The following is a 23,435-nucleotide window of genomic DNA, read 5'->3' on the forward strand; positions in this document are numbered from 1 at the left end:
AGAAGCAAAAGGGGACCGAGTCCCTCACCTGTCCCAGTACCTGAATCCCACCCCTGTTCTCAACGGCAGTAGGGAGGCAGGCATTGCAGTTGTTGATGCTGTGGTATGGAGCCCGGTGTTACTGCATTTTAAGGCTGTGAAACTTTTGTTTTCTGATTTGGAAGGATAATATTTACTAATAATACATGTTCCATATGGTGGCTGTTAGGACTAAATGCCATATCACTCTAAGTAAAGTATCATGCTTAACACGTGTTTAAGTCCTGTGTTGTGGGATATTATCTAAGATGTGTTACATTCGTTTATGCTGTGGAATCTTTGTTTGCTAATGATGCAAAGATGTATTGCATTCTTTATGTTGCATTTGTTTATCTCTGTGACACTGTGATACTTTGCCTGTCCAAAATACCTGATTGGTCAGCTGAACAGCCAAAAGCAAGGCAGAAAAAAGGGTAAGTGGGGCTGGCAGACAGAGAGAATAAATAGGAGAAATCTGGGAAGAGAGGATTAAGGAGGTATAAGACAAGTTGGAGAACATCGGGGGCCAACTACCCAGCTACACAGCAAGCCATGGAGTAAGAAGTAAAGAAAAGTATACAGAAATAGAGAAAGGTAAAAGCCCACAGGCAAAAGATAGAAGGGCTAATATAAGGTAAGAAAAACTGGCTAGAAGCAAGCCTAGCTAAGGCTGGACATTTATAAGAAAGAAAGACACCATGTGATTTTGGTGAGAGCTGGTGCTGGGCTCCCCAAAAGAATAAACCAACTACAGTCGTATTGTTAAATTGGCTGGAACAGTTCACTCGCAGTGCCTTGAATTCACAGGAAAACACATAATATGCTTAGTTAGGTCACCTCATGCAGATGTTGGGGCAGTGAGGTGGCCAAGCCCCAGGACCTGAGTTCCACCACCAGAACTCCATAATTGAAGGAGCAAACCAACACCTGCAAGTTGTCCTTTGACCTCCACACAGCCTTGTGGCATGTCTGTACACACCCCCGTACACAAAATAAATAAGCAAATGTAAAAACAGAGTAAATACAGAGCTTGTGAACTTTAAACACACTGTCTCTGCTGGAGGAAATAATTGTGCTCTCTGTATTGTTTTTAGCTGAGGTTGAGAATAAGATACAATGTCCATCATTGAATTGTTTATCTGTTGTTTGCTAATAATTAAATGCAACTGATGCAGCTTAGGTCAGGAGCAGCCACTAACCCTGAGAAACAGTTTTGTGAAGTTGTAGAATACTGTGCTTGTTGTTGTGTGTTGCCTGTCACCTAAGAGTGCATGAGCGGAACTTTGCTCATTATGTTGGTCTAGATAGAGGGTCACTTTAAGTCACGCAGGTAAGATGATTCCAGTTCCCTTCTCTCTGGGAGCCGGCCCAAAGAGCAATAGGAAAACAGAATCACAGGTTTCCATGGGAGTCCAACCCCGAGCATGAGATGTAATCTTTTAGAAATACATGATGTAGGATGCTTTACAGATAACATACCACCTGTTGCGGTGACAGAATGTAGGAGTTGTAGGCAGACAGCCAGATCACAAAGCCTGGGTTTAACTTCAGTGGTCATTAATTTCTTTCTTTTCAGCCTGGCCTACTGGGCAAGATTCCTGACCCTTTTGAAGATGAAATGAAGGGAATTGCAGATGTTACTGGAATTCCTTTAGGTAAAGTTTACCTTGCAATGTTTGAAACATTTGATAAAACACTGAGACATATTTGAAGTCTGATGTAGTATAGCAATGAAATGCACAAATCCGGGGTTTAAACAGCTTGCTGAAGGATTACTCATAAAAGGTGAAGGAACTCCAGTCTGTCAAAATGTGTCATCTGTCCCTTCACAGACAATAACCCTGCTCTGCCTTCACCTTGTTAAAAATAAAACTGAACATTTGAATTGCTGTTCTTTCTTAAGCCCATCCGTGCAGGTTGTTGTTTACAGATTCTGCATATTAACAATGGGGCTATTATTGTATGTGTGCACACATTCTTGCCTATGTTTTTAATGAATAGATATATACACAAATTTCTCATGCTGCCCTTGTCAATAAGTCCATTCATTTTAGGAATTGTCTCGCAGCATTTACAAGACTAAGTACATAGCTAGCTACCCTGTGACCCCAAAGTTCAGTTCAAGAGAAACGTACTTGTAGCCTTGTAAATTCTGCAAGACAGTTCCTAAAATGAGCAGACTTATTGACGAGGGCAGCATGAGAAATTTGATTTCCTCTCATTAACACTGCATTTCCATGGCAAGCTACTGACTTCCTCTCAGTTTGACCTTTCTTTTTTCCTCTATTTTGGGGAAGGGCAAAACACTAGTCAAGGTCTCTTCATATACTTCTGATAGATGAAGCACCATTTACTAAAATTGATTATCTGTGTTTCCACACGTCATAATGGCATCTTTGATGTAAGTCAGGCGACTCTCTGTGTCTGGCCCTGTGTGTGAACTTTCTTCTGTTTCATTGTCTTTGTCTTGTGTCAGTCACAGGCTGTCTCAGTCACTAAAGCTTTACAGTGGGTCCATTCTAGCCGTGTGATCCTTCACCTCTGCCTCCCTTCCGCGTCCCTTCTCTGCTCTTCTGCATTCCCCTGTGCTTCATAACCAGCCTGCCGCCGTGACAGCCTGTTGATGTTTGGAATGAAGTTCATATATCCTTGAATATAGTTTAATGTCAGCTTTGGTTTGAGTATTGTTTTCTCAAAGGCATTTTTTTTTTAAATTGGGGAGAAAAGGTTTTATATATTACTCATTAAATTATTCTTAGGTAGTGGTATTTTGGGCAACGAATTTCTGTCTTCTTGCTTTTGTGTTTTTCTATTTTAAGGCCAATATTCACTGCTATTTGTAGCCATGCTGGCCTCAGTTTCAGGGGCCTCCTAATCCCCCCTAAGGGGCGATGGGATTCTGGGCATGTCCAGCCTTGCCCAGCTCTTGAAGGTTTTTAGCTTCAGTTTCCAATTTATACATTTATTGTAAAAGGTTTTTCTCATTAATCTAAAAGCAAAAGAGTCACCATTTTATGTAACCAGTGAATTTTTCACAAGAGAATTGATTGAAAAAATCTCTGTTTCCCAACAAAGTTGGCTAGTGCTTTTATATTCTTTTGCTTCCCTAAATGATTTCTTTTAAGGGCTGGTAACACGAATTGGCAGGTAAAGGGACTTGTTGCTAAGCCAGACAACCTGAGTGCTTGATCCTGAGATCCACATGGTGGAAGGAAAGAACCAACTTCCACATTTTTTCCTCATCACCACACATGCATCATGGCAAACTTAGACACACAATGGCAAACCCACGTATATGTCTTGTATGTGCACACAAGGATAAATGCACATATAGATAAATATAAAAATATTCTGTCAGGCAGTGATGGCACACACTTTTAATCCCAAAACTCAGGAGGCAAAGGCAGGTGGGTCGTTCAAAGCCAGCCTGGTCTACAGAGTGAGTTTTAGGACAGCTAGGGCTATACAGTGAAACTGTCTCAAAAAAAATCTAACTGAAAAATAATATTAAAAGATAACATACTGGAAATATATATTTGTAATTTACATGAGAAGAAAAGTCTTGTTGTTGTTGTTTTGAGACAGAGTGTCTCTGTGTAACAGCCCTGGCTGTCATGGAACTGTAGACCAGGCTGGCCTTGAACTCAGAGAGATCCGCCTGCCTCTGCCTCCCAAGTGCTGGGATTAGCGGCGTGCACCACTACTTCACAGTGAGAAGAAAGTCTTAGTATAAAAAGAGCCCTCACAAGTAATTACAAAATATAAATATCTTTAGAGAATAAGAATTAACATAAATTAACTGAAAAAATATATTAGGGTAAAAATACATGTTAAGCTCAGCATGCTATCATTTAACAAGACAGAGAAAAACATGCTACATACCTTTAGGTTAAAAGCAGAATGATGTTTTCCTTATACTGTTATGATTATTTACAAAACAGTATCTTTTTTTAACAGGAGAGATTATTTCATTCAACATTTTCTATGAGTTGTTCACCATGTGTACATCAATAATAACTGAAGACCATGAAGGTAATCTTTGCTAAGGGAACGTGGCAGTGCAGAGCACAGCATCAAATAAAGCTTTTTTAGAGTAGAATTAGAACATTTACCAATGAGGCTTGCTGTTCCCATTGTGTGTATGTTGTATATAGGTTAGTATATCCTGGTAGATTTTTATAAGCACACTGAAAATTAGCGTTAAGACAACTGGAATGCTTATTAAACTTTAAATCAGACATGTGCCACTTCCCGATGACTAAGCATCCAAATAGATGGTCCTAAGGGGGCCATTCTTATTCAGACCACCAAAGACAGTGGCAGATGTTTTTCTGGAGACCCAGGACAAACATCCTCTCATAATTTCCCAGTCAGCAAGCACTGTGGATGGAAGCCTCACTTTCCTGACTGGTCCCCAATATATATGGCACAAGGTGACTTGCCCTTCATTCACTCTGACTTTTGACCTATATCTAATACTTGAGATGTTCATCTCTAAGTGGCAATTAAGGAATTCACATTAAGAGGTTAAGATACCTATGTCCTGGGCTGGAGAGATGGCTCAGAGGTTAAGAGCATTGCCTGCTCTTCCAAAGGTCCTGAGTTCAATTCCCAGCAACCACATGGTGGCTCACAACCATCTGTAATGGGGATTGGTGCCCTCTTCTGGCCCTCAGGCATACACACAGACAGAATATTGTATACATAATAAATAAATATTTTTTAAAAAAAAAAGATACCTATGTCCTGCTAGAACTGTAGTTGTCCAAGCAATAAGGATTTGCTTCCATAGCTGATCTTACCAGAGTCCCCAGATGCAGATGTTACTGTCCCAATGTGATAGTAATACTTGTTTGAACTTAAGGCTTATTCTGGTTTCCAGGCTCTTAATTATTATATATTGCTAGATTATACAGCTATGAATAAATTGTCACATCTGTCTGTCCATCAGTGATTAAGAATCCACTGTACTTTTAACTGTGGATACATGTCTCTGCTCCCACTTCCTTCCAAATAGGTCATTTACTACATGGAAGGAATATGGATTTTGGCATATTTCTTGGGTAAGTAACTTGACATCCTTTCACTCCATAAGAAGTGTTGACTGTAGTATTCCCTTGATAAAAAGTAAGTCCCCCCTCATGTGCAGAAGATGGCAGGATTCCTTAGTGTTGGAAAGGCAGGCACACTGGGCAGACTTAGGAGTTGAGTCTCAGAGGTTGCACCTAGTGAACGGAAATCAGGACCATGCTTGAAGGGCATAGGGGCTTATTTTCATTTATTGCTTAAAGGAATCTGTCATCTTGACCTTTACGAGAAACTAGCAGCCTTGTAATTAGAGCTCTTCATTTGAATCTGGGCCTCACTATTTACGTAGCCAGAGTTAATCAACTTTTCTGAGCCTCAGTTTTACTACCTGGAAAAGGGATGAAGAAAAGTTTATTCTGGCTCAGAGTTCAGAGGTCTCAGTCCATGATCAATGGACTTTTCTATTTTTAAGGCTGGTAAGACAGAGCATCGTGTTGGTGGGAGCATGTATTGGAGGAGGCTGTTCACCTCCTAAAGTGAAGAATGCATTGAAGACAAAATAGAGCCCCCAAGGGTGCACATCCCTGCTTCCTTCATGTGGGACCCACCCCCTAAGTTTGTATCATCTCCCAGTAATCTCTCACATTGTTAGCCCACCAATGGATTAATAACCCTATCACTTCCCAAAGCCTCACCTCTGAACTTTGGTGCATTGGGGACTGGGCCTTGAACACATGAGCCTTTGAGGGACAGATCCAAACCATAGCACACTCATAAAGATCTTGTTAAAGTTGGTTCTAAGTGAGCAGGCAAATAAAGCACCTGTAAGTCAGACATGGAATCTCAGGCCTGTAATTCCAGCCCTTGGTAGGTCGAGGCAGGAGGATTGCAAGGTTGAAGTCATCTTGGATTCCATAGCAAGACCGAGGCACAAACACGCAGCACTTATGTAATGCCTCCTCTCAACTCCATCTGTCTTTAATTCACCAACATTTGTCTTTTTTAGGTGGAATATAAATAATAACACTTGGGTTATTACAGAAGAATTAAAGCCTTTAACAGTGAATTTGGACTTCCAGAGAAACAATAAGACTGTTTTCAAGGCTACAAGCTTTGTTGGATATGTGGGCATGTTGACAGGATTCAAACCAGTAAGAAATATGCAACTTTCTAAGTAGTTTTGTGTCCTGGTTTTACTGTCTGGGAATCTAAGAAAATGAGGATATATAAAGAATATGAAGGTATGCATGGTGGCACAGTCCTTCAATCCTCAGGAGGCAGGTGTTGCTGAGTTCAGGGCCAGTCTGGTCTACATATGAATTCCAGGCCAGCCAGGACTGTATAGGGAGGCCCTGTCTCAGACAGACATGCAAAAAGAATCTGGAGCCCTGTTTTATTCCGTCCTTACCACTTTAGTCAGCATGAGACCCCACACCACAAAGGAAATGGTTTTTGTGACTGTTGAATCACATGGCTGGCAGAGCCTCAAAAGTAAAAGTGGAGGTCAAGGCCTAGGTGTCCTGTTCACTTAGGCACGTCACGATGAGGTCAAGGCCTGGGCTCTTTGCTCTTCATGTCTTACAGTAATTTCCCACCCAGCTCATCTTACACATTGCATGCAAAAATGTCGTCTTTCTCGTGTTACTGTGGTTTTGATTCCTCTCGCCGTCTTCCAGTACCCAGTTCAGGTCTTTCTATACCACTGTCCTGGATGAATTTCTGACCGCATTGTTTTGTCTTTTTCTCAGGGACTGTTTAGTCTTACACTAAATGAACGTTTCAGTTTAAATGGCGGTTATCTGGGTGAGTAAAATGTCTGGAGATGCACCAGGAATCTCGGTCTTCGTGAGGGAGGGCAGTAATCTGACCTCTTCTCGGTCCTCTGACGCTGTCGGCATCTCATCTCTTCCAGGTATCCTAGAATGGATTTTGGGAAAGAAAGATGCCGAATGGGTCGGGTTTATCACGAGATCAGTTCTGGAAAATAGTACAAGGTGAAGTGATTTATTGCTTTATCATCAAATATCTCTGTTAAATACAGAAACATTTACCAAGACTCAGCTTCCCATCCATTGGAAACATTGTATTTCTTAAGTGATTTTTTGGTGTTCACATGGAATCATTCCTGTTTTCTGTGTGTTCTGTGCTGTCATAGCAAAGCAATGAATTGGATTATTAGTATCAGTATTAGAGATATTGACACTAGGAAAGATATGTAAGTTTTTGTTATATAAAAAAAATCATATCATGTGCATAGGAAATGCTATATAGCAAAATCTTTATATAAATGGTAATACATTCAGTTTCTTGCCACAGGAAAAACATACAAATTTTAATACATATTAACCTAGACATTATAGTCTGTTGTAGTGCTGAAATAATACCAAATTGTCTTTAGCACATACTGTATCCACATGACTTGGACAAAATGAGCATCGACCTTACTTTTTTTAAAGATTTATTTATTTATTATGTATACAACATTCCTTCCATGTATGCTTGCATGCCAGAAGAGGACACCAGATCTCATTACAGATGGCTGTGAGCCACCATGTGGTTGCTGGGAATTGAACTCAGGACCTCTGGAAGAGCAGCCAGTGCTCTTAACCTCTGAGCCATCTCTCCAGCCCTCGACCTTACTTTTTAAACACTTCACAGGAACTACAAGTTGGTTGTCTTCTTTGATTATTCACTCCAGTTCTTAATAGTCCTCCCTTTCAAACTTACTTCCTGTTCCCCAAGTATTGTCACATTTTTGGGTGTGCTTTTGTTGTTTTCTTGAGACAGAATATAATATAATTTGAACTGGTCTCAAGCTCACTATGTAGGTCTCAAGATGACCTTGAACTCCTGATCCTCTGGCCTCTACTTTCTAGGTGCTAGGATTAACAGGTACACCACGATGCCCAGTTTACATGGGGCTGTGAGCAAAACCAGAGTTTTGTGCACGTTGTCAGGGGCCTCCCCAGCACTGTCATTATACTCCCTTTCTTTTGTTGAATAGAAGACATAGGCAGAAAGGCTAGAGGATGACTCTTGAGATCCCTTCGGACTAGGGGTCCTCCTAAAATCCCCACATACAGATCAGTGATCCTCCCGGTATTATTGCTCACTACCGTTCCTCACAGCACATTCCCTCACCAGAGGCTTCCTCACCTTTCCCAGTCAGCTTCTTTTTTGTCTAAAAGTGCTTTATTTGATGCCAAGGATATAGGTATATAAAACATGTATACAGATCAAACATTTATTGTAAATAAATTTACTTTAAAACAGTTCTTTGGTATACATCAGATCTTACCATTCATTAAAGACAAAAGCAAATGTGCATACTAACGACATGGGATGCATCTGTCTATATGAAGAATTAAATCCCGACTGAGTGTTTGCTCCCACAGCATGTAAATCATCTTCATTTTTTCAGAGCTGTCTGTCAACATTCAGAACGCCTCTTGACATAGTATAAAATGGCAGAAATAGATTTAGGGGCATTTTGGCATTTCTGTCATAATCCTAAACCGAATGTCATTTCCCAGTGTTTTTATGAAAGTCATCAGCAAGTCAGAATAAGTTTTAAAGTTAGGTGTTCTAGTCTGAAGCAGTGGCTCAGTGGCTGAGAGAACTTGCTGTTCTTGCAGGAGTCGCTTTCGCTCCCACTCACAAGCACTTGCAGCTCCGTTCCATGGGCTCTGATGCTCTCGTTTACTGCTGTTGCACATGTGGCTTACACAGTCAGGTACACACACATTTACATATGATAATTTTTTTAAAGTTAAACATTCTAACCCAATTCAACCCAAACATAAACTAGTTTTATACTTTCAACTGAGGAATAATAGCAGAAAGTTATTGAAAGGTTTTGTTTCCATAATGAAACCAGTGTTTCTGTATGAACAGAAAACCTAGGATGCATAGTAAAATACTTCTGTTTGTAACGGGGTGTTAGTTCCCGCTGCTGCCTTGAGTGTGAGCGAGGTGTTTGAGGCAGCACCCATTGGCCTTGCATGGTGTGATAGCCAGAGCAGTGCGAATCACACAGAACCAGGGCTGCAGGGAAGTTGTACCTGCAACTCGGGAGAGCACTTCCAGGAACACCTCAGACTTAGTTCACATTTATGTGATTTAGAACTAATGTTCGGTCCTTGCTCATTCAGAAAGCTTTAACTGTTGCCAACTGTGTGTGTCCACATTCAGTTAAGTAACTCTATTAAGGGGCCTCCCATACCTGTTTCTCTTTAGTTTCTACGACTAAAGCACATCATTCAAAATCAACTAAAACTGCTTACTTTTAAAAACGTTTCTATATAGTTATGAAGAAGCCAAGAATACACTGATCAAGACCAAGATAATGGCCCCAGCATATTTTATCCTGGGAGGCAACCGGTCTGGGGAAGGCTGTGTGATTACACGAGAAAGAAGAGAGTCTTTGGATGTATATGAGTGAGTGCATTTGATAAAACAAAATAGCTAAGAGCCCAGGTGAACATGAAGCCTGAGAGGAAGCTCTCTCTTTTTTATCTAGGCTCGATCCGAAGCATGGCAGATGGTATGTGGTCCAAACCAATTATGACCGGTGGAAAAACACCTTGTTCCTTGATGACCGCAGAACACCTGCCAAGATGTGTCTAAATCGTACGACACAGAAGGTACATTTGCGATGTCACATACAGAAAGACACTGCCCCCGTGGTGGATGGATGATCTTAGCTCTGGTGGTTTTCTTTGACTTGGAGTAAACCTACTACTGTGTCCGCATGGACTTAAGGATTCTCCTTCCTTGCACTAATGCCAGATACCATTCTGTAAAGTTAAATAACAAATTTTGAAATGATAAATTTCAAAAGGGGAGAAGGAGGAGAGAGAAGCGGCACATGAGAACCGTCACCTTTGTTTCTAGCAGTGACTCCACCGGAGGTGCCTTAGGAAGACTGAAAAGTATTTTAGTTTTTGATGGCCTAGCTGTATGGGTAAATACAACTGAAGGTCCATAATTCATCTACTGAACACGATTGTTTCTGTGTCTTAGAATCTCTCGTTTGCAACCATGTATGATGTCCTATCAACGAAACCTGTCCTCAACAAGGTATTTACACACATACGCACTGCTTTCAGGGGAAGAATGTTGTCTTATGTTTTGTTTTTCTCTGTTACCTTAGCTCATTTTGAACATATTAGTTATGTCCAACTTCAGGTTTATTATTTATTCATTCATTGATTCATTTTTCAAGACACTGTCTCTCTGTCCCAGGCAGGCCCAGAACTCCGTTTTTAGGCCAGGCTGGCCTCAGTTGTGCACAGTCCTTTCTGCCTTAGCCCTCTGAGTTTTGGGATTTCAGACAGGCGCCACCCCACTCAGCTTTAACGTTTGATTTTTTCAAAACTCTTTTTGTATGCCGGAAACCACAACTTTAGGAATGCAGTAAGGGTGTTGCTCACTTGTTTCAACTTTAGTGCTCCTTCCCCTCCCCCACTGTAACCGAGAAACCTAACCAGCCCTTATGGCCAGTTTTTTGTACAGAGATACATTCTGGATAAATTGCCCCCGACTATCCCTTTTTTTTTTTTGTTTGTTTGTTCTTGTCTGAGTTTCCCTAAAATAAACAGCCTGCATTACCTCTGCCAGAAGGAAGTCCTTCCCTTTAGCATTTGGAACTAAGCAGGAAATGGTCTCCTTGATTCTTCTCAGTCAAGCTGCCACCTTTCTTTTGTCCCTTGAACAGTATCCCCATGTGGCATCACGGTGGGGTGCATTACATGGTCTGCATGACCCCAGGAGTATGGGTGTACTCTGTACTCGGCCGTGTGCCTACAGTTTCCTTTCTGTAGTGGAACTGCATTGAGGAGAAGCATAGCCAATATCCTCGGGCTTTGTATGTGCGCTAGTTATACACTGGAGAGGGACAACTGAATCTTGAAGTGTTTGTTGATTACTATTAAATAGCACTATAGCGGAAATTCTTTGGTGGACACAAGTACTAATATGTGTAAGAGATCTAGACTTGAAAATATCATTAAAATGAAAATAACCTTTTCTTTTCAGCTGACTGTATTCACAACCTTGATTGATGTTACCAAAGGTCAATTTGAAAGTTTCCTCCGGGATTGCCCAGACCCTTGTATAGGCTGGTGAGCACACGTGGCCTACTGGACATACTGAGACCTGAAGATGTGTTCTCTGGCACGGCTCATCTCCTTCTACAGACTGAGACTCGGGGCCTGTTGTCTTTCATCATGAGATGTCCTCAGCGTGTCTGCAGTTTACAGACTGTGTCTGTGGTTCGCCTGTTGTCATCATCATCATCACTCCCATTTACGGGGCAGTTCTTTAGGGATGCACGCTGTGTGGAATTGGCCAGTTCATTTCACTTGGACACTGGGGAAGGGTGACCTGACCTCTGTGGACAGATCAAGGTCCTTTGCTGGTGTTAAACCCAGTGCCGTGTGACTGATGTAGACATTTGTTCATCTTTCCTTTTTGCTCTGCATATTTATGTTTTTCTGTATACCAGTATTTTTCTCCTGGTCCTCTACTAGAATCAGCGTGTCATTCACCTTTGCGGTTAGTGACAGCAATGTGATTTCACTATGCTTGCCTGGGGTTTCTGAGATAGACAACATTATTTTAATGGATAATATACCTTTGACTCTGAAAATAGTATTTGGGAAGGTTACAAAATAATCATTATATAAACAGTATTTTTTTAGAGAATAAAATTGTTTTCTTTTTCCTAATTATTCTACCTTCCAGTAACCCCAGGAAGTTTCTAGCTCAAAAACATGAGTTCAAAAACTCAGCAAGCTCATTATTGCTGTATGTATGATCCATTTAATAATTTTGTTTCATTTCATTCTAATCAACATATTTTTTAACTTTTCATACAGTATAGTTATTAACAAGATTTTTCAGAAATCAAACTATGAAAAATGCTAACAGAACTTGTTCACCTAACTTTCACAATTGACAGTGAAATGTGTGCTGTTTGCGCCAGACTGTACCCATTTAATTTTGTACAATCTTGTTTTCCCAGGATGCCCAATAAACAGTCACTGGCGGTCATGCCAGCACTCGTGCATGCTGGCTGGGTGTGTGCCTGTGTGGCTTTGAGGGTGGGGGTCATTATCAAGAGATACAAGCTGAGCATAATATCTAGATTAAACAACAAGGGTTATGCAAGTAGGTTACTAAACATATGACTTAAATGGTCACAATCTGTCATGACTAATACTTACCTCTTAACCTAGTAGTGCCGACCCAGTTTGCAGGTATGTGAAGGCAACTTTTCCCCCCAAGACTGCACACGGGTGCTTCTATGATGCCAGAGTCTCCAAGATGGTTATAGAGAAGGAACAGGAAATCACAAGAGGATTTGTATTACAGTAAGATTCTAAGGTAGTCACAGTGGTACATGGTAGTCACATGGAATCTGAGGTTGAGAGGTGCCAGTAGAATAATTAGAAGTCGAAGACCAGCCTGGGATACATGGGGCAGTCTCTAAGAACCAAAATCATAAAAATAGAGTAATATTCAATTAATGGAAAAAAGAGATTCCAATTTTGACCCTTTCATAAGAATGAGATAAAAACCAATCCGTGATATACAGTAGGCCTTGATAGAACGATTATAATATGTGACATTCTTCTGATTGCTACAGACTGCTTAGGAGTAAGTCAATGACTTGGAATAACTGGCATTAAAATTTTAGTAGCATTGTTTAGTGGTGAAGCAGCTTTTAGACAGTGTATATAGTTTAAGCTTGTTTATACAGGTGTTTACACATAATTATATAGCTAGACCAGAAGGTGATGGCTGGGAGGGTATTAGCCATGTTGACAGTCGTTTCCCCTGATGAATGGTCAGGGCTAGTAAGACTCAGGCTGGACCCAAAGCATAGAAAGTAACCTACCTGCTTAATATTTAGGAATATGACTTTTTTGTTGTTGTTCATTTGTTTTTTGTTTTAAAGCAAAGTCTTAGAGCCCTGGCTAGCCTCAAAATTGTGATCCTCCTGCTTCAGTCCACAGTGCTGTGACTCAGGCATGAGCCATCAAACTGGGTTTAGGAATTTTGATTTGAAATGGGGTCCCACACTTAACTAGTATGCATCCGGCCCTAGGTTTAATCCCCAATACCACCAAAAAAAAAAAAAAAAAATTGTTAAAGTAAGAGTCTGGAGAGACAGTGTAATGATTAAGAGCTCTTGCAGAGGATTCGGGTTTAGGACCAGCACCCAAATGGTGGCTTACAACTGTCTGTAACTCCAGTTTTAGGAGATCCAACAGCCTCTTCTGGCCCCTATGAGTAAGTTTCTCATATAGTGCACATACATACATATGTACAAGCAAACACATACAAATAATATTTTCTTAAAAATCAGAGCTCTAGAATAGCTCACCGTGGTGACAGGTACCGCGTCCGCAGAACTCTGTGTCTCGGGCTCTGTAACAGAGAACAGCTCTGCATGCAGCAGCTTGCTTTCTCAACAAACCCGTTATGCTTGAAGTCCTACTTGACAGTGAGAAAAGGAAGGCTGAGTTGCTCAGTTACACTAACAGGAGGGAGAGCAGCTGGGATTGGAGCCAGAGGTGTCCAACTCTTGGACTTTTAGCATGACACTATATTTCATAACTACAGTAACACAACAAACAGGCCTGCCGTGGGAGGCTTCCGCTTGAGCTTCTGTGTCCAAAGCCACCAGCCACATTGGCTCTGTCATCTGCTGTTTCTTTGTAAAACATTTCAGCTTCCATAGGGATCAGAAACCTGAGATCAGAAACTGTTGTTTGTGTTGTCTCTGAGAACACATGATTTTCACTTCTACAGTCTCAGATGTGCTTAATTAATCTTGGGGATTTAGAATTAAAGACTCAGTCTTTCTGTGACTGACACAGCACTACATTAAAAAAACCAAGTTTGGGTTTCCGGTCTGATTGCAAAGCTCAGGCACTTGCTACTGTAGTCAGAGTACGTGAGTCCTTAGTTGATGTAAATTTACTTACATTCACCATCTAAGAACCGTGGGCGTTGGAGGTGGCGAGCAGGTCCTACATTCTCATAGTATGCACTAGCTCTGCCAGCAAGCCACGGCGGTGTGGCTGGCCCTGAGCCATCAACACAGCAACTTGTCAGCCTTTGGGGATGCTCTCCCTCTTGGACTGGGAAAGCAGGGTTTCCTAGCTGGTTGTCACAAGGCAGACTGGTTTGCTTGGGCAATTTTCCATGTAAATTTCTACATACCATGTGAAAGTTTACATCAGACTCTGGAAGGATTTGCTTTGAATAATAAAGATTCTTGTCTCTCCACAGGGCAAAAGTTGGTCAAGCTCACTAGAATAGCTCTTCATGTATTCCCAATAGTTTCCTAAGCATGAGATGATGCCACAGTTATGATACAGGTCATGTGAAGTACAGCATCCACTTGGCCTACCCATTACATCCTTGGTGGACTTGGGAGTAAGGCAAGTGGAACAGATGCCAACACACAGAGGTCCTTAACTTTGGCCAGAAGTACCATCAACCATTTGGCTGTGTGGTAGGCTAGATGCTTGAGCTTGCAAGCAGGGTAAGATCTAGATCATTCATGGTTCTTGTAACCTCATGTTGCACTTGTGCTATAGGTATTCCTTGAGATACTAATCACTGAGCTTTTTAAAAAGAGCAGCTGGGCATGTAAGCCCTTGGGACAGCTGCTACCTTCCAGGCTTCTTTGAAGCTAGGGCAAAGTGAATGCTGTATATTACAATTCCTCAGGGTATCAGCAGACTGGGGAAGGAGTGGCATACAAGACATGAAGTAAATTGATGTAAATCACTTGCCCTGTTGACTCAAGGGGCCTGAACCAACTGAGTTTTGCATAGTGGATCTCTACATAAACACGTCTATCTAGCTTTCAACTATACCTTTGTGTCTGAGAACTTCAACCTGCCTTGGTGGTCCTGGTTCTTTCTTACTGATGGTGGTGACATCTGGAAGCTGCTGCTTCCTTTAAAAAGGCTGAGTATGACCTAGCAGGTATCTGAGGACCTAGCTTTCTGCAGATGTCATCACTATACAAGTGACAAGAGTCCAGTGAAGCATCTAGAAGAATTTAGGTTCCAGGTACCATGCAGCCCAGCACACAACACTTTAGAGAGGTGAGTGGGAGGTGCAGAGGTATTGGATTCTGATAGATTTGGCTCCAGAACACAACTAGAACCTTTGCAGCTGACATGGAAGCATCCAATCTGGTGGCCCTGATTATACCCAAAATGCATCTGCAGTAGGGAACAACTATTTATTAGTAACCAATAAGAATTTAAATGTTTTACCAATAAAATAGCCATTGATTTTTCACATGTAATTTTTGCTTTTGAAAAATTGTTGAATGATTGTACAATATTGCCTTAAATTTATCACATAGTTTGGGAGTAGCTCAGAGGTAAAGCATTTGTCTAGCATGTGTGAGGCCCTGGATTCAACCTCTGGTATCACAAGATAAAGGCTGTTAAAGAAAAATTACTCCCCAACAAGAGATGGTTGAATGGTTTAAAGGCCTGATGACTTTAGCTCAGTCCTTAGTACCCATGTGGTAGAGGAAGAGAGCAACTCTATCAAGTTGTCCTCTGACTTCCACATGTGTGTTATGGTGTACACACATTAAAAATAATTTTAAATATTGCCACAGGATTATGCTTCTAAATGGATACAGTACCTAAAATGTTAAGGCCAGGCTTGATAGCACATCTGTAATCCCAGTACTTGGGAGGGTCAGGAGTTCAAAGGCATCTTCAGCTAAATTGCTTAGTTTGAGGCTAGCCTGAGCTATGTTGAGAACTAGTCTCAAAAACAAAATAAACTAAGTGTCAATAAGACTTGGTCAAGAATTGATTTGCAATTTCAGACATAATATATGCTGATAAAATGTTAAGAAATTCTATACCTTTGAATATTTGATATGTAACTTTCCTTGATACTTTTTGTATGTATTTCATAACTTAAAGGAAATAGAATGGAATTTTTCACTATGTCCCCTCCAGTTTACCTCAGCATGTCTTATAAATACTATTACTTAATATGTAGGGGGTGTGCTATTTCACATGTGGTGGTCAGAGGACAACTTTGTGGAGCTGGCTTCTCCACCAAATGTGTTGCAGGAATAGAATTCAGGTCATCAGCCTTGGTGGCAATTCTCTTATCTACTGAGCCATGCCACCAGCCCACAACCATCATGCATACCATGCAAACACTGGAAAATGTTGGAATTCTGATTGCTTCACCAGTTAGCTGACTGGAGACTTAACTGTCTTGTGGTTTCATATTTACCTTTGTAAAATAAATGTTCAACAGTGATTTAGTGAGAAAAATACTCTGCAGTGATACCTTTCAATATTTCTTATTTCATGTTCTTATTTTTCATGTTTCTTTCTTATTTTTCATGTTCTGATTTTTTTTTAACACAGCCAAGAAGGACACAGTTCTGGAAAGAATTCTAAAGTACAGTGCATACATCAATTTAAATAAAAATGCAATTCAGAGTTCTACGTAAGATACACATTTATTAACAGTGAAAAAGCATTTACGCAAAGTGAGTGTTACAGAATAGAGTGCCTGCACAGTCTGAGTAGTCCCTACTGTAGCGTTATCTCTGACTACATAAATTTATATCTTACTCATTGGGATTCTTTGTCTCTATCACTAACCAAAATTTTAACTTAAAAATCAAGACAAAGAGGAATACTTAATTTATTTAACTTTTGAGCAATACTTACTAGGAAAAACATATTACACACATTATCTGTTCTCAGTCTCTGGGTATTTTAAAACTAAATTATCTACTAAAATATGAAAAAAACAGACTAGACAGCAGCTATACCATAAGTCAAATAAACTAGTTTGATAAAGTTCATAGGTACCATGGTAATAGCTAACGTATTAAATACAATCCTTACACTGTATGCATGCAAAGAGGGGGGGAAAGGAGGGAGAGTGCGCTGAATTACGTAAGGCTTGCCTTGAGGATTAAAATGGTTTGCTTTCAGTCTGGACAACACATAGCTTTTTGTACGTAAAAATTATTGTTCTAATGTCCCCGAAGTCAGTCCAACTGGGTAAGAATCCTTGATTCTGGATTGGTAGTTTTCCAAATAAACTTGAATGAAGTTCAAGATATATGGACTTAATTTAAATTAATTTAAATTAAATAACAATACAATAAAAGTCCTCACAGGGAAATCATCATCATTTGATATTCCTTGACTAGACATTTATATTAAGTTACCAAGCAAGTGAGAATTTTAAAGGAATATCACCAAGTTCTTACAGGGTATTTTAGACAACTATTAAGAATTGAAGAGGATATTTGGAACTATCTTTCACACTATTGCTTTTCAAGTAACAATTTGTAAGACTGCTTCACAGCTAGCTGGCTCTGCGATACCAGATGAGGGCTGTGGTTAGCACGGATGGACTCAGAAGGCAAAGCACTCTTTAAAGTTGGTTTACTAAGTGATAAAGAACACACAGGAACTTTCTTAACACTTGAACTTGCTTCTCTCTCACGACACACAAAATCAACTCTTAGGCTTTGGTTTTAAATTATCATCTCAAAAGGCATATTTGTCCAAAGGCATTAATGTTCTGTTACATAAATTTAGTTCTATTCTACTTAAAAGAGTTTGGTTTTTTCATTTTAAGTTTATTAGAATGCTACTTGTCTGTACAGAAATACTCCATTTATCTAAAGCTTCTGTATTAATTTTTAGAATGAAGCAACATAGGACAGGATTTGCAACTCTGGAAAATATTAATCTAGTAGATAATTTTGTAATGTTCTAACATCATCTAAACTTCATACACAATCTAGATGATTGACATGTCTATGAATACTCTATAGATTCCTGGATACCTTTATAAAATCTACGTTATTCTTACACAGGACCTGGAGGTGACTACAAGAACATCAGACCCAAAAGCAGCAACACTGCCATTATTTGGAAGACTGGTCTAAGGCTGGGCTTCAGATTAAATAATGTATTTCTCTAATACTTGGCCACTGCTGTTTCTGAAGGGTGGTAAGTTACATAAAACAGCAATTTGCTGCACAGAATTCAACAAAATTTCCCAAAGCATACTTTACAGATAAGTTCAAACTTTATTTCAAACTACATTTTAAAGTTAACATACCAAACATCACAATGAAGGGCAGGGGTCAAGATCATAACAAATAATAATAATAATAATAATAGTAATAATAAAATAAAAAGAAAAATCCCACCGTGTGTCAAGGGTTGAATCTGTCCAGGATTCAGATTCTGATGTTTTAAACTGCCATGGGCAGAGATTAGCACACCCATCAAAAATGCATTGTCAAACTAATTTACATTTTATACAGATCAAAACCCAGCTTTATTTAGTGTCTTTTTATATGTACTGACTATGTAAGAGAGTTAGATGAGTCCCTGAAGACAGTTCATATACTCTGGGTTCCCACTGTTTCTGAAAAGAAGAATAATGAATAATATTTTATAAATGAGTTAATCAAATTTTACTAAAATTTACTTTTAATATTCTCTTTCATAAAAACTTTTACATTACATACAAGACCATAACAGAAAAAAAATGTGAATTTAGTCTAAATTCCCCTACAAAACACATAATGAGGATTTGTTTTTCATGATTGGAAACAGAACAAATATTTTCTCTCTAAAAAACTCCACTATGAGAAAGAGAAAGTAACTCTAAAGATGATTAAATGCAGACAAAGAAGAGTGGCTGGAGGACACACTAGAGCCCAGCAGTTTCCCTGACTGTCTTGAGTACATGAGGCTCTATGGAGAGAGCTGCGGCTTAGCCCACCAGGATGGGTTGAAGCCCACAGAGATGCCATGTATTCAGATGGGCAGCCCTGAGCTGAAAGTGAAGCTCTGATAGATCTACATGTTCTGTTCAACACCTTACTTCCAGAAAAACAAGGAAAAAATATAAAATTATAAGATTTTAGCTATTGATAGAGAATAATAAAAAATGCTTTTATTTTGATATAAAAATTGCTCTGAGCAACTCAGAAGTTGTACCATTACATTCACAGAGAAGGAAACTGGAGACTACAATTGTAAAAACAAACAGTATGCTTATCTGAATAAAATTCGTAAGAATCGTTATGCTTTTAAACTTTTTACAACAAAGAAGGCTAAATGACATTTAATAAAGATAAAAACCCAAAAGTAATGTGAACACAATAAAAGAAGGGGCAAATGGGTTGCAATACACACTTTTTACAGGGCAGATGAAAGATATTACACGTATTTTAAGCATTAAGAAATCATAAAACATTAGCATTAGAGTTGCATCTAGTACTTTATTAAAATTAAGGATTTTATAAATAGAAAACATAATCTAATATAATTTGCAAAGAATCAAGCAGCTGGATTAATTGACAGATTGCCCCTTTTCCAATAGTAGCCTTATATTTTTTAGGAATAAATATAGTATCTTTCAAAAACAAACTAGACTGGTATGATCATGATTTTTCAATACAAAATTAAAATTGGTAACTTTTACCAGGTTCTTTCAGTATCTGAGAATTTCCAGCTAATTCTTCAGTCTGCATTTCACATATTTCATCAGATAAATGGTTTTTCTGTTCTTCTTCTACCATTTTCTTCCTTAGCTCTGCCTTTAGAATGAAAATTAAAAGTATAATCTTTCATCTAATATTTGTTATAAAGATAAGCTTAGTTGAAGAGAGCGGAATACCTCTGAATAGACTGTCAGTTTGAGCGGCAAATCCTCAACTTTCACAAAGTCTTCTTCATCAGATTTTTGGCTTATGTTACCAGATTCAGCTTCCTGTAAGATAAGTTATAGTTAATGAACAATACAAAAGCACAACACCTCTGCATCAAAATCTAAATCACTCATGCCTAGAAAGAAGGTGGATTTCTATCCATATTTATATGAATAACTTAAAAATGTATAGTTCACATTATATGTACACTACAGCTTTGAGCATACTGTTGAATCCCCCCACCCCCCAATTAAAAAACCAGTTCACACGAGACTGAATAACAGTAGTTACACTAGGGGACAGATACTAACCAGCAGTTCTTTGGTGGTACTAGTGATTTTGCCCAGGGTCTTGCATATGCTACAAGAGCTATTTCACTGTATCCCCCATCCTTATTGTTTATGTTCATAGAACGCATCAGAATTATATTCAGAATGTAATAAATATAAGCTTTTCAAGTTATGTTTGTTAAGGCTCATAGAGAAATACTAGTTGTGAATTTAGCAATTTACTTTAGTAACCATCTCTAATTCTTTCTCTTTAACTTGAATTCTCTTCTTTCCTTAATTATCCTTTGCAATTTTAAAAACTACTACCTATTAGCTACCTCAGTAAAACCTTGAGGGTGCGTTCTCTCTCGCAGCATCATCGCCATCCACTCTGCAATTGCATACATTCTTCTGACATCTTTTTCTTAATTAAAGAAACAATTTATGTGCATGGATGTGTGAGGGTGTCGGCTCCCCTGGAACTGGAGTTACAGACAGCGGTGAGATGCCATGTGGGAGATAAGAATTAATGCTTTGGAAGAGTAGTCAGCGCTCGTCACCTATCCAGCCCTCAAACAACGTATCTCTTACGCAGTCATTAGATTACTCTTCAGAGAATACAACACTGAATGTTTCGCTCTTTTCAGAAAAAAAAATTTCAGCATGAATCTCTGCCTAAAAATTGAAAATAAAATGATAGTAAGAATAAATCAAGCTGGATGTGGTAACACATGGCTTTAATCCCAGCACTCAGGAGGCAAACAAAGGCAAGCAGTCTGCTCTTCATATAGCAAGCTCCAGGTTAGCAGGAATAAATAGAGTGACCATGTCTCAAAGACAAACAAACATGTAATAAACTGGGTAGGGCAATGAGATGCTCATCTGGTTAAGGTACTTGCCCCTAAGCCTGAGTTCACCCTCCAGACCCACAATGTGGACCAGAGAACAAACTCCGGCAGGCTGTCCTCTCAATTCCCCACACGTGCTGTGGTGCACGCACACACACACACACACACACACACGCCACCCCCACCCCATCTCTCGTTCTCAACTAGTTAATATAATAAAAAGTATTTTTAAAAGGGGCTAGAGAAATGACTCAGTGTTTAAATGCATTGGCTGTTCTTTTAGAGGACCCAAGTTTAAATCTAAACACCTACATGGTTGCTCACAGCCTTCTGCAAGTCCAGTTCCAGGTGATCCAATGCCCTCTTCTGACTTCTATAGAATCCTGAACATACATTATGCACATACATACATACATACATACACACACACACTCAGACACATAGTCTAGGTGATGGTGGCCTTTACTCTTTAATCCCAGCACTTAGAAGGAAGAGGCAGGCTGATCTCTGTGAGTTCGAGGCCAGCCTGGTCTACAGAGTGAGTTTCAGGACAGCTAGGTCTACAGGGCTACACAGAAAAACCCTGTCTCAAAAAACCAACCAACCAACAAATAAATGAATAAATATTGCAAAAATGTTTGAAGATTAAATCAAGTAATTTTCAGAGCTCTGAATGCTTAAGTGTACACAGCAAAAAACCAATAAACACACACACACACACATAAGCAACTTATAAGAGTATGTTCCTATTGATGTTTTTGAAACATTCTCAGTTCCCTTTCTGACCAATTTGTGAAAGACAACAAATTTTAACTTTTAAAAAATGAACCAATGTCTAAGTGGTGACAGACACCTGTAATCCCAGCACTCAAAAGGCAGAGGTAGGAAGAACACCTAAAGTTCCAGGCCAGTCTGCCTCCCTATCCAGTTCCATATTGGACGGATCAAAGTAACAAACTCAAAATGCCAAAACAAAAAGGGGAGAGGGATACATTGTACCCTTCGAGGTTTAAATATTATGCTACAAATCCCTTCATTTTTGCTAAGAAAAATTATATTAAAAATATGCAACCCACACATCCCCAAACTAATATGTTTGCTATTAAACTGAAATGAAATCAAGGTTCAGAGTGAAAGTAAACTTATATACTTATTGTAAGTGTAATTTCCTAGTATGTTGTTCTGTAATTTGCTACATACAAATATTGACTCTGTTGAACAGTTCTCTGCCATACCCCATATTTATACCTTCAGGTATATCAAAGGATTTCAAATTGCCCCCAACAGCTAAGAAGTAAAACCTGGATAGTGTAAGAGATTAACTAATGCTTCAGGAATCACTAGCACTTTAGGTCTGAACAGGAACTCCTGCTGTCATCTGTAACTAAATATTTTGGTTTTCAAAACTCTAAAACCTTGAATTTTTGAGATGGTCATTTAATTTACAACCACTTTCCTATCAAACTAATAAGCATGAATAAGAATAAATATTCTGACAGGTTCTGAACCTAACTACAAAGTGAAGTTTGATTTATATGTTCAATGTGTTACTCTCAAAAATGAAATATACACAGAAATGAAAAGGCAAAAATACTTAGAAATGTAATTATTACATACATAGTCATTCACTAACACCGGAGACTCAGTATCAGGACTTCCAGCCAGAGAGCTCTCGGGAGTCTCCTGAGCAGATTTCACTTCTCTGACTCTAGGCACTAAGGCTTCACTCGCAGTTAAGGGTAATGGCACAGGGTCTGGCTGTTTAGATGAATCAGTGGTAGTGAGTGAGTCCTTATGGGCAGTGCTATTTAAGGGTTGTCCATTTTCCAAGATATTGAGATAACAAGGCTTCACAGGAGAGCTGTCTTGGTCATCTGCCATCAAAAGAAAGTCTCCGCATTACAGAAATGAAGCATCTGTTCAATTTTACGCTAAGTAAAGACAGTATTATGAATGAGAGTAATCAAGACATGTAAGACCCCAAAGATCCCTATCCAGACTTTCCTTATCATAGTTCCCTAGGATAGCTGAACAGATTTAGCAAGGAACATGTTAATTTAAATTCCTGAAGGCCAAGTGATTTTAATGAATTAGGAATAATGAATTAGGAGTTTTAAGACTAAAGCCCTAAAATGAGTATTATTTTAAAACAAACGAAAACAAAACAAGCTTCCCTCATTCTTCTCTAAAAAGAATCTGTAAATAAATATCTGTCAAATATAAATCTCAAAAAAGGGTGTGGGGAGAACTGAAGAAATAGCTTAGTTGTTGAAGGCACTTGCTGTTTTCACAGGGAACTAGAGTTCAGGTCCCAGCACCCACACCAAGTAGTCCACAATGGCCTGCAACTGCAGTTCTGGTGCCCTCTTCTGGCCTCTGTGGCACTACATGCACATGGTACACATGCGCAAGGTACACACACATTTAAAAAAGTAAATAAATAAAGATACTTGTAGTGAGCAAGGGTCCCAAGCTTTTTTTTCACAGACTGTGGTAAACAACAGACAGATTCTC

The 23,435-nt window shown here is 39.3% G+C and overlaps 2 protein-coding genes across 22 annotated transcripts in view; one reads left to right on the forward strand and one right to left on the reverse strand.

Moving 5' to 3' along the window:
• Asah1 (N-acylsphingosine amidohydrolase 1) overlaps positions 1 to 12,113 on the forward strand; it is a 34,043-nt gene extending 21,930 nt beyond the window's left edge. The window contains exons 5-14 of the mRNA XM_038325132.2: positions 1,595 to 1,673; positions 3,976 to 4,050; positions 5,036 to 5,081; positions 6,053 to 6,197; positions 6,795 to 6,849; positions 6,959 to 7,040; positions 9,352 to 9,483; positions 9,566 to 9,689; positions 10,069 to 10,125; positions 11,083 to 12,113. Of these exons, the coding sequence (XP_038181060.1) occupies positions 1,595 to 1,673; positions 3,976 to 4,050; positions 5,036 to 5,081; positions 6,053 to 6,197; positions 6,795 to 6,849; positions 6,959 to 7,040; positions 9,352 to 9,483; positions 9,566 to 9,689; positions 10,069 to 10,125; positions 11,083 to 11,172 (885 nt within the window). The 3' untranslated portion in view covers positions 11,173 to 12,113. The remainder of the gene's footprint in view (positions 1 to 1,594; positions 1,674 to 3,975; positions 4,051 to 5,035; positions 5,082 to 6,052; positions 6,198 to 6,794; positions 6,850 to 6,958; positions 7,041 to 9,351; positions 9,484 to 9,565; positions 9,690 to 10,068; positions 10,126 to 11,082) is intronic.
• Positions 12,114 to 16,554: 4,441 nt separating this feature from the next.
• Positions 16,555 to 23,435, reverse strand: part of Pcm1 (pericentriolar material 1) — an 89,415-nt gene continuing 82,534 nt past the window's right edge. For 18 of the 21 annotated variants that reach the window (XM_038325112.2, XM_038325114.2, XM_038325115.2 and 15 more), the window contains 4 exons: positions 22,539 to 22,795; positions 19,774 to 19,866; positions 19,579 to 19,693; positions 16,555 to 18,513 (listed from right to left, as the gene is read on the reverse strand). In XM_038325112.2, coding sequence (XP_038181040.1) covers positions 18,488 to 18,513; positions 19,579 to 19,693; positions 19,774 to 19,866; positions 22,539 to 22,795 — 491 coding nt within the window. In that variant the 3' untranslated portion in view covers positions 16,555 to 18,487. The remainder of the gene's footprint in view (positions 18,514 to 19,578; positions 19,694 to 19,773; positions 19,867 to 22,538; positions 22,796 to 23,435) is intronic. The other 3 variants (XM_038325122.2, XM_038325125.2, XM_038325131.2) reach the window with 1 other exon arrangement.

The sequence above is a fragment of the Arvicola amphibius genome, chromosome 4, assembly GCF_903992535.2.
Source record: "Arvicola amphibius chromosome 4, mArvAmp1.2, whole genome shotgun sequence".
In the NCBI taxonomy this organism is placed as follows: Eukaryota; Metazoa; Chordata; class Mammalia; order Rodentia; family Cricetidae; genus Arvicola; species Arvicola amphibius.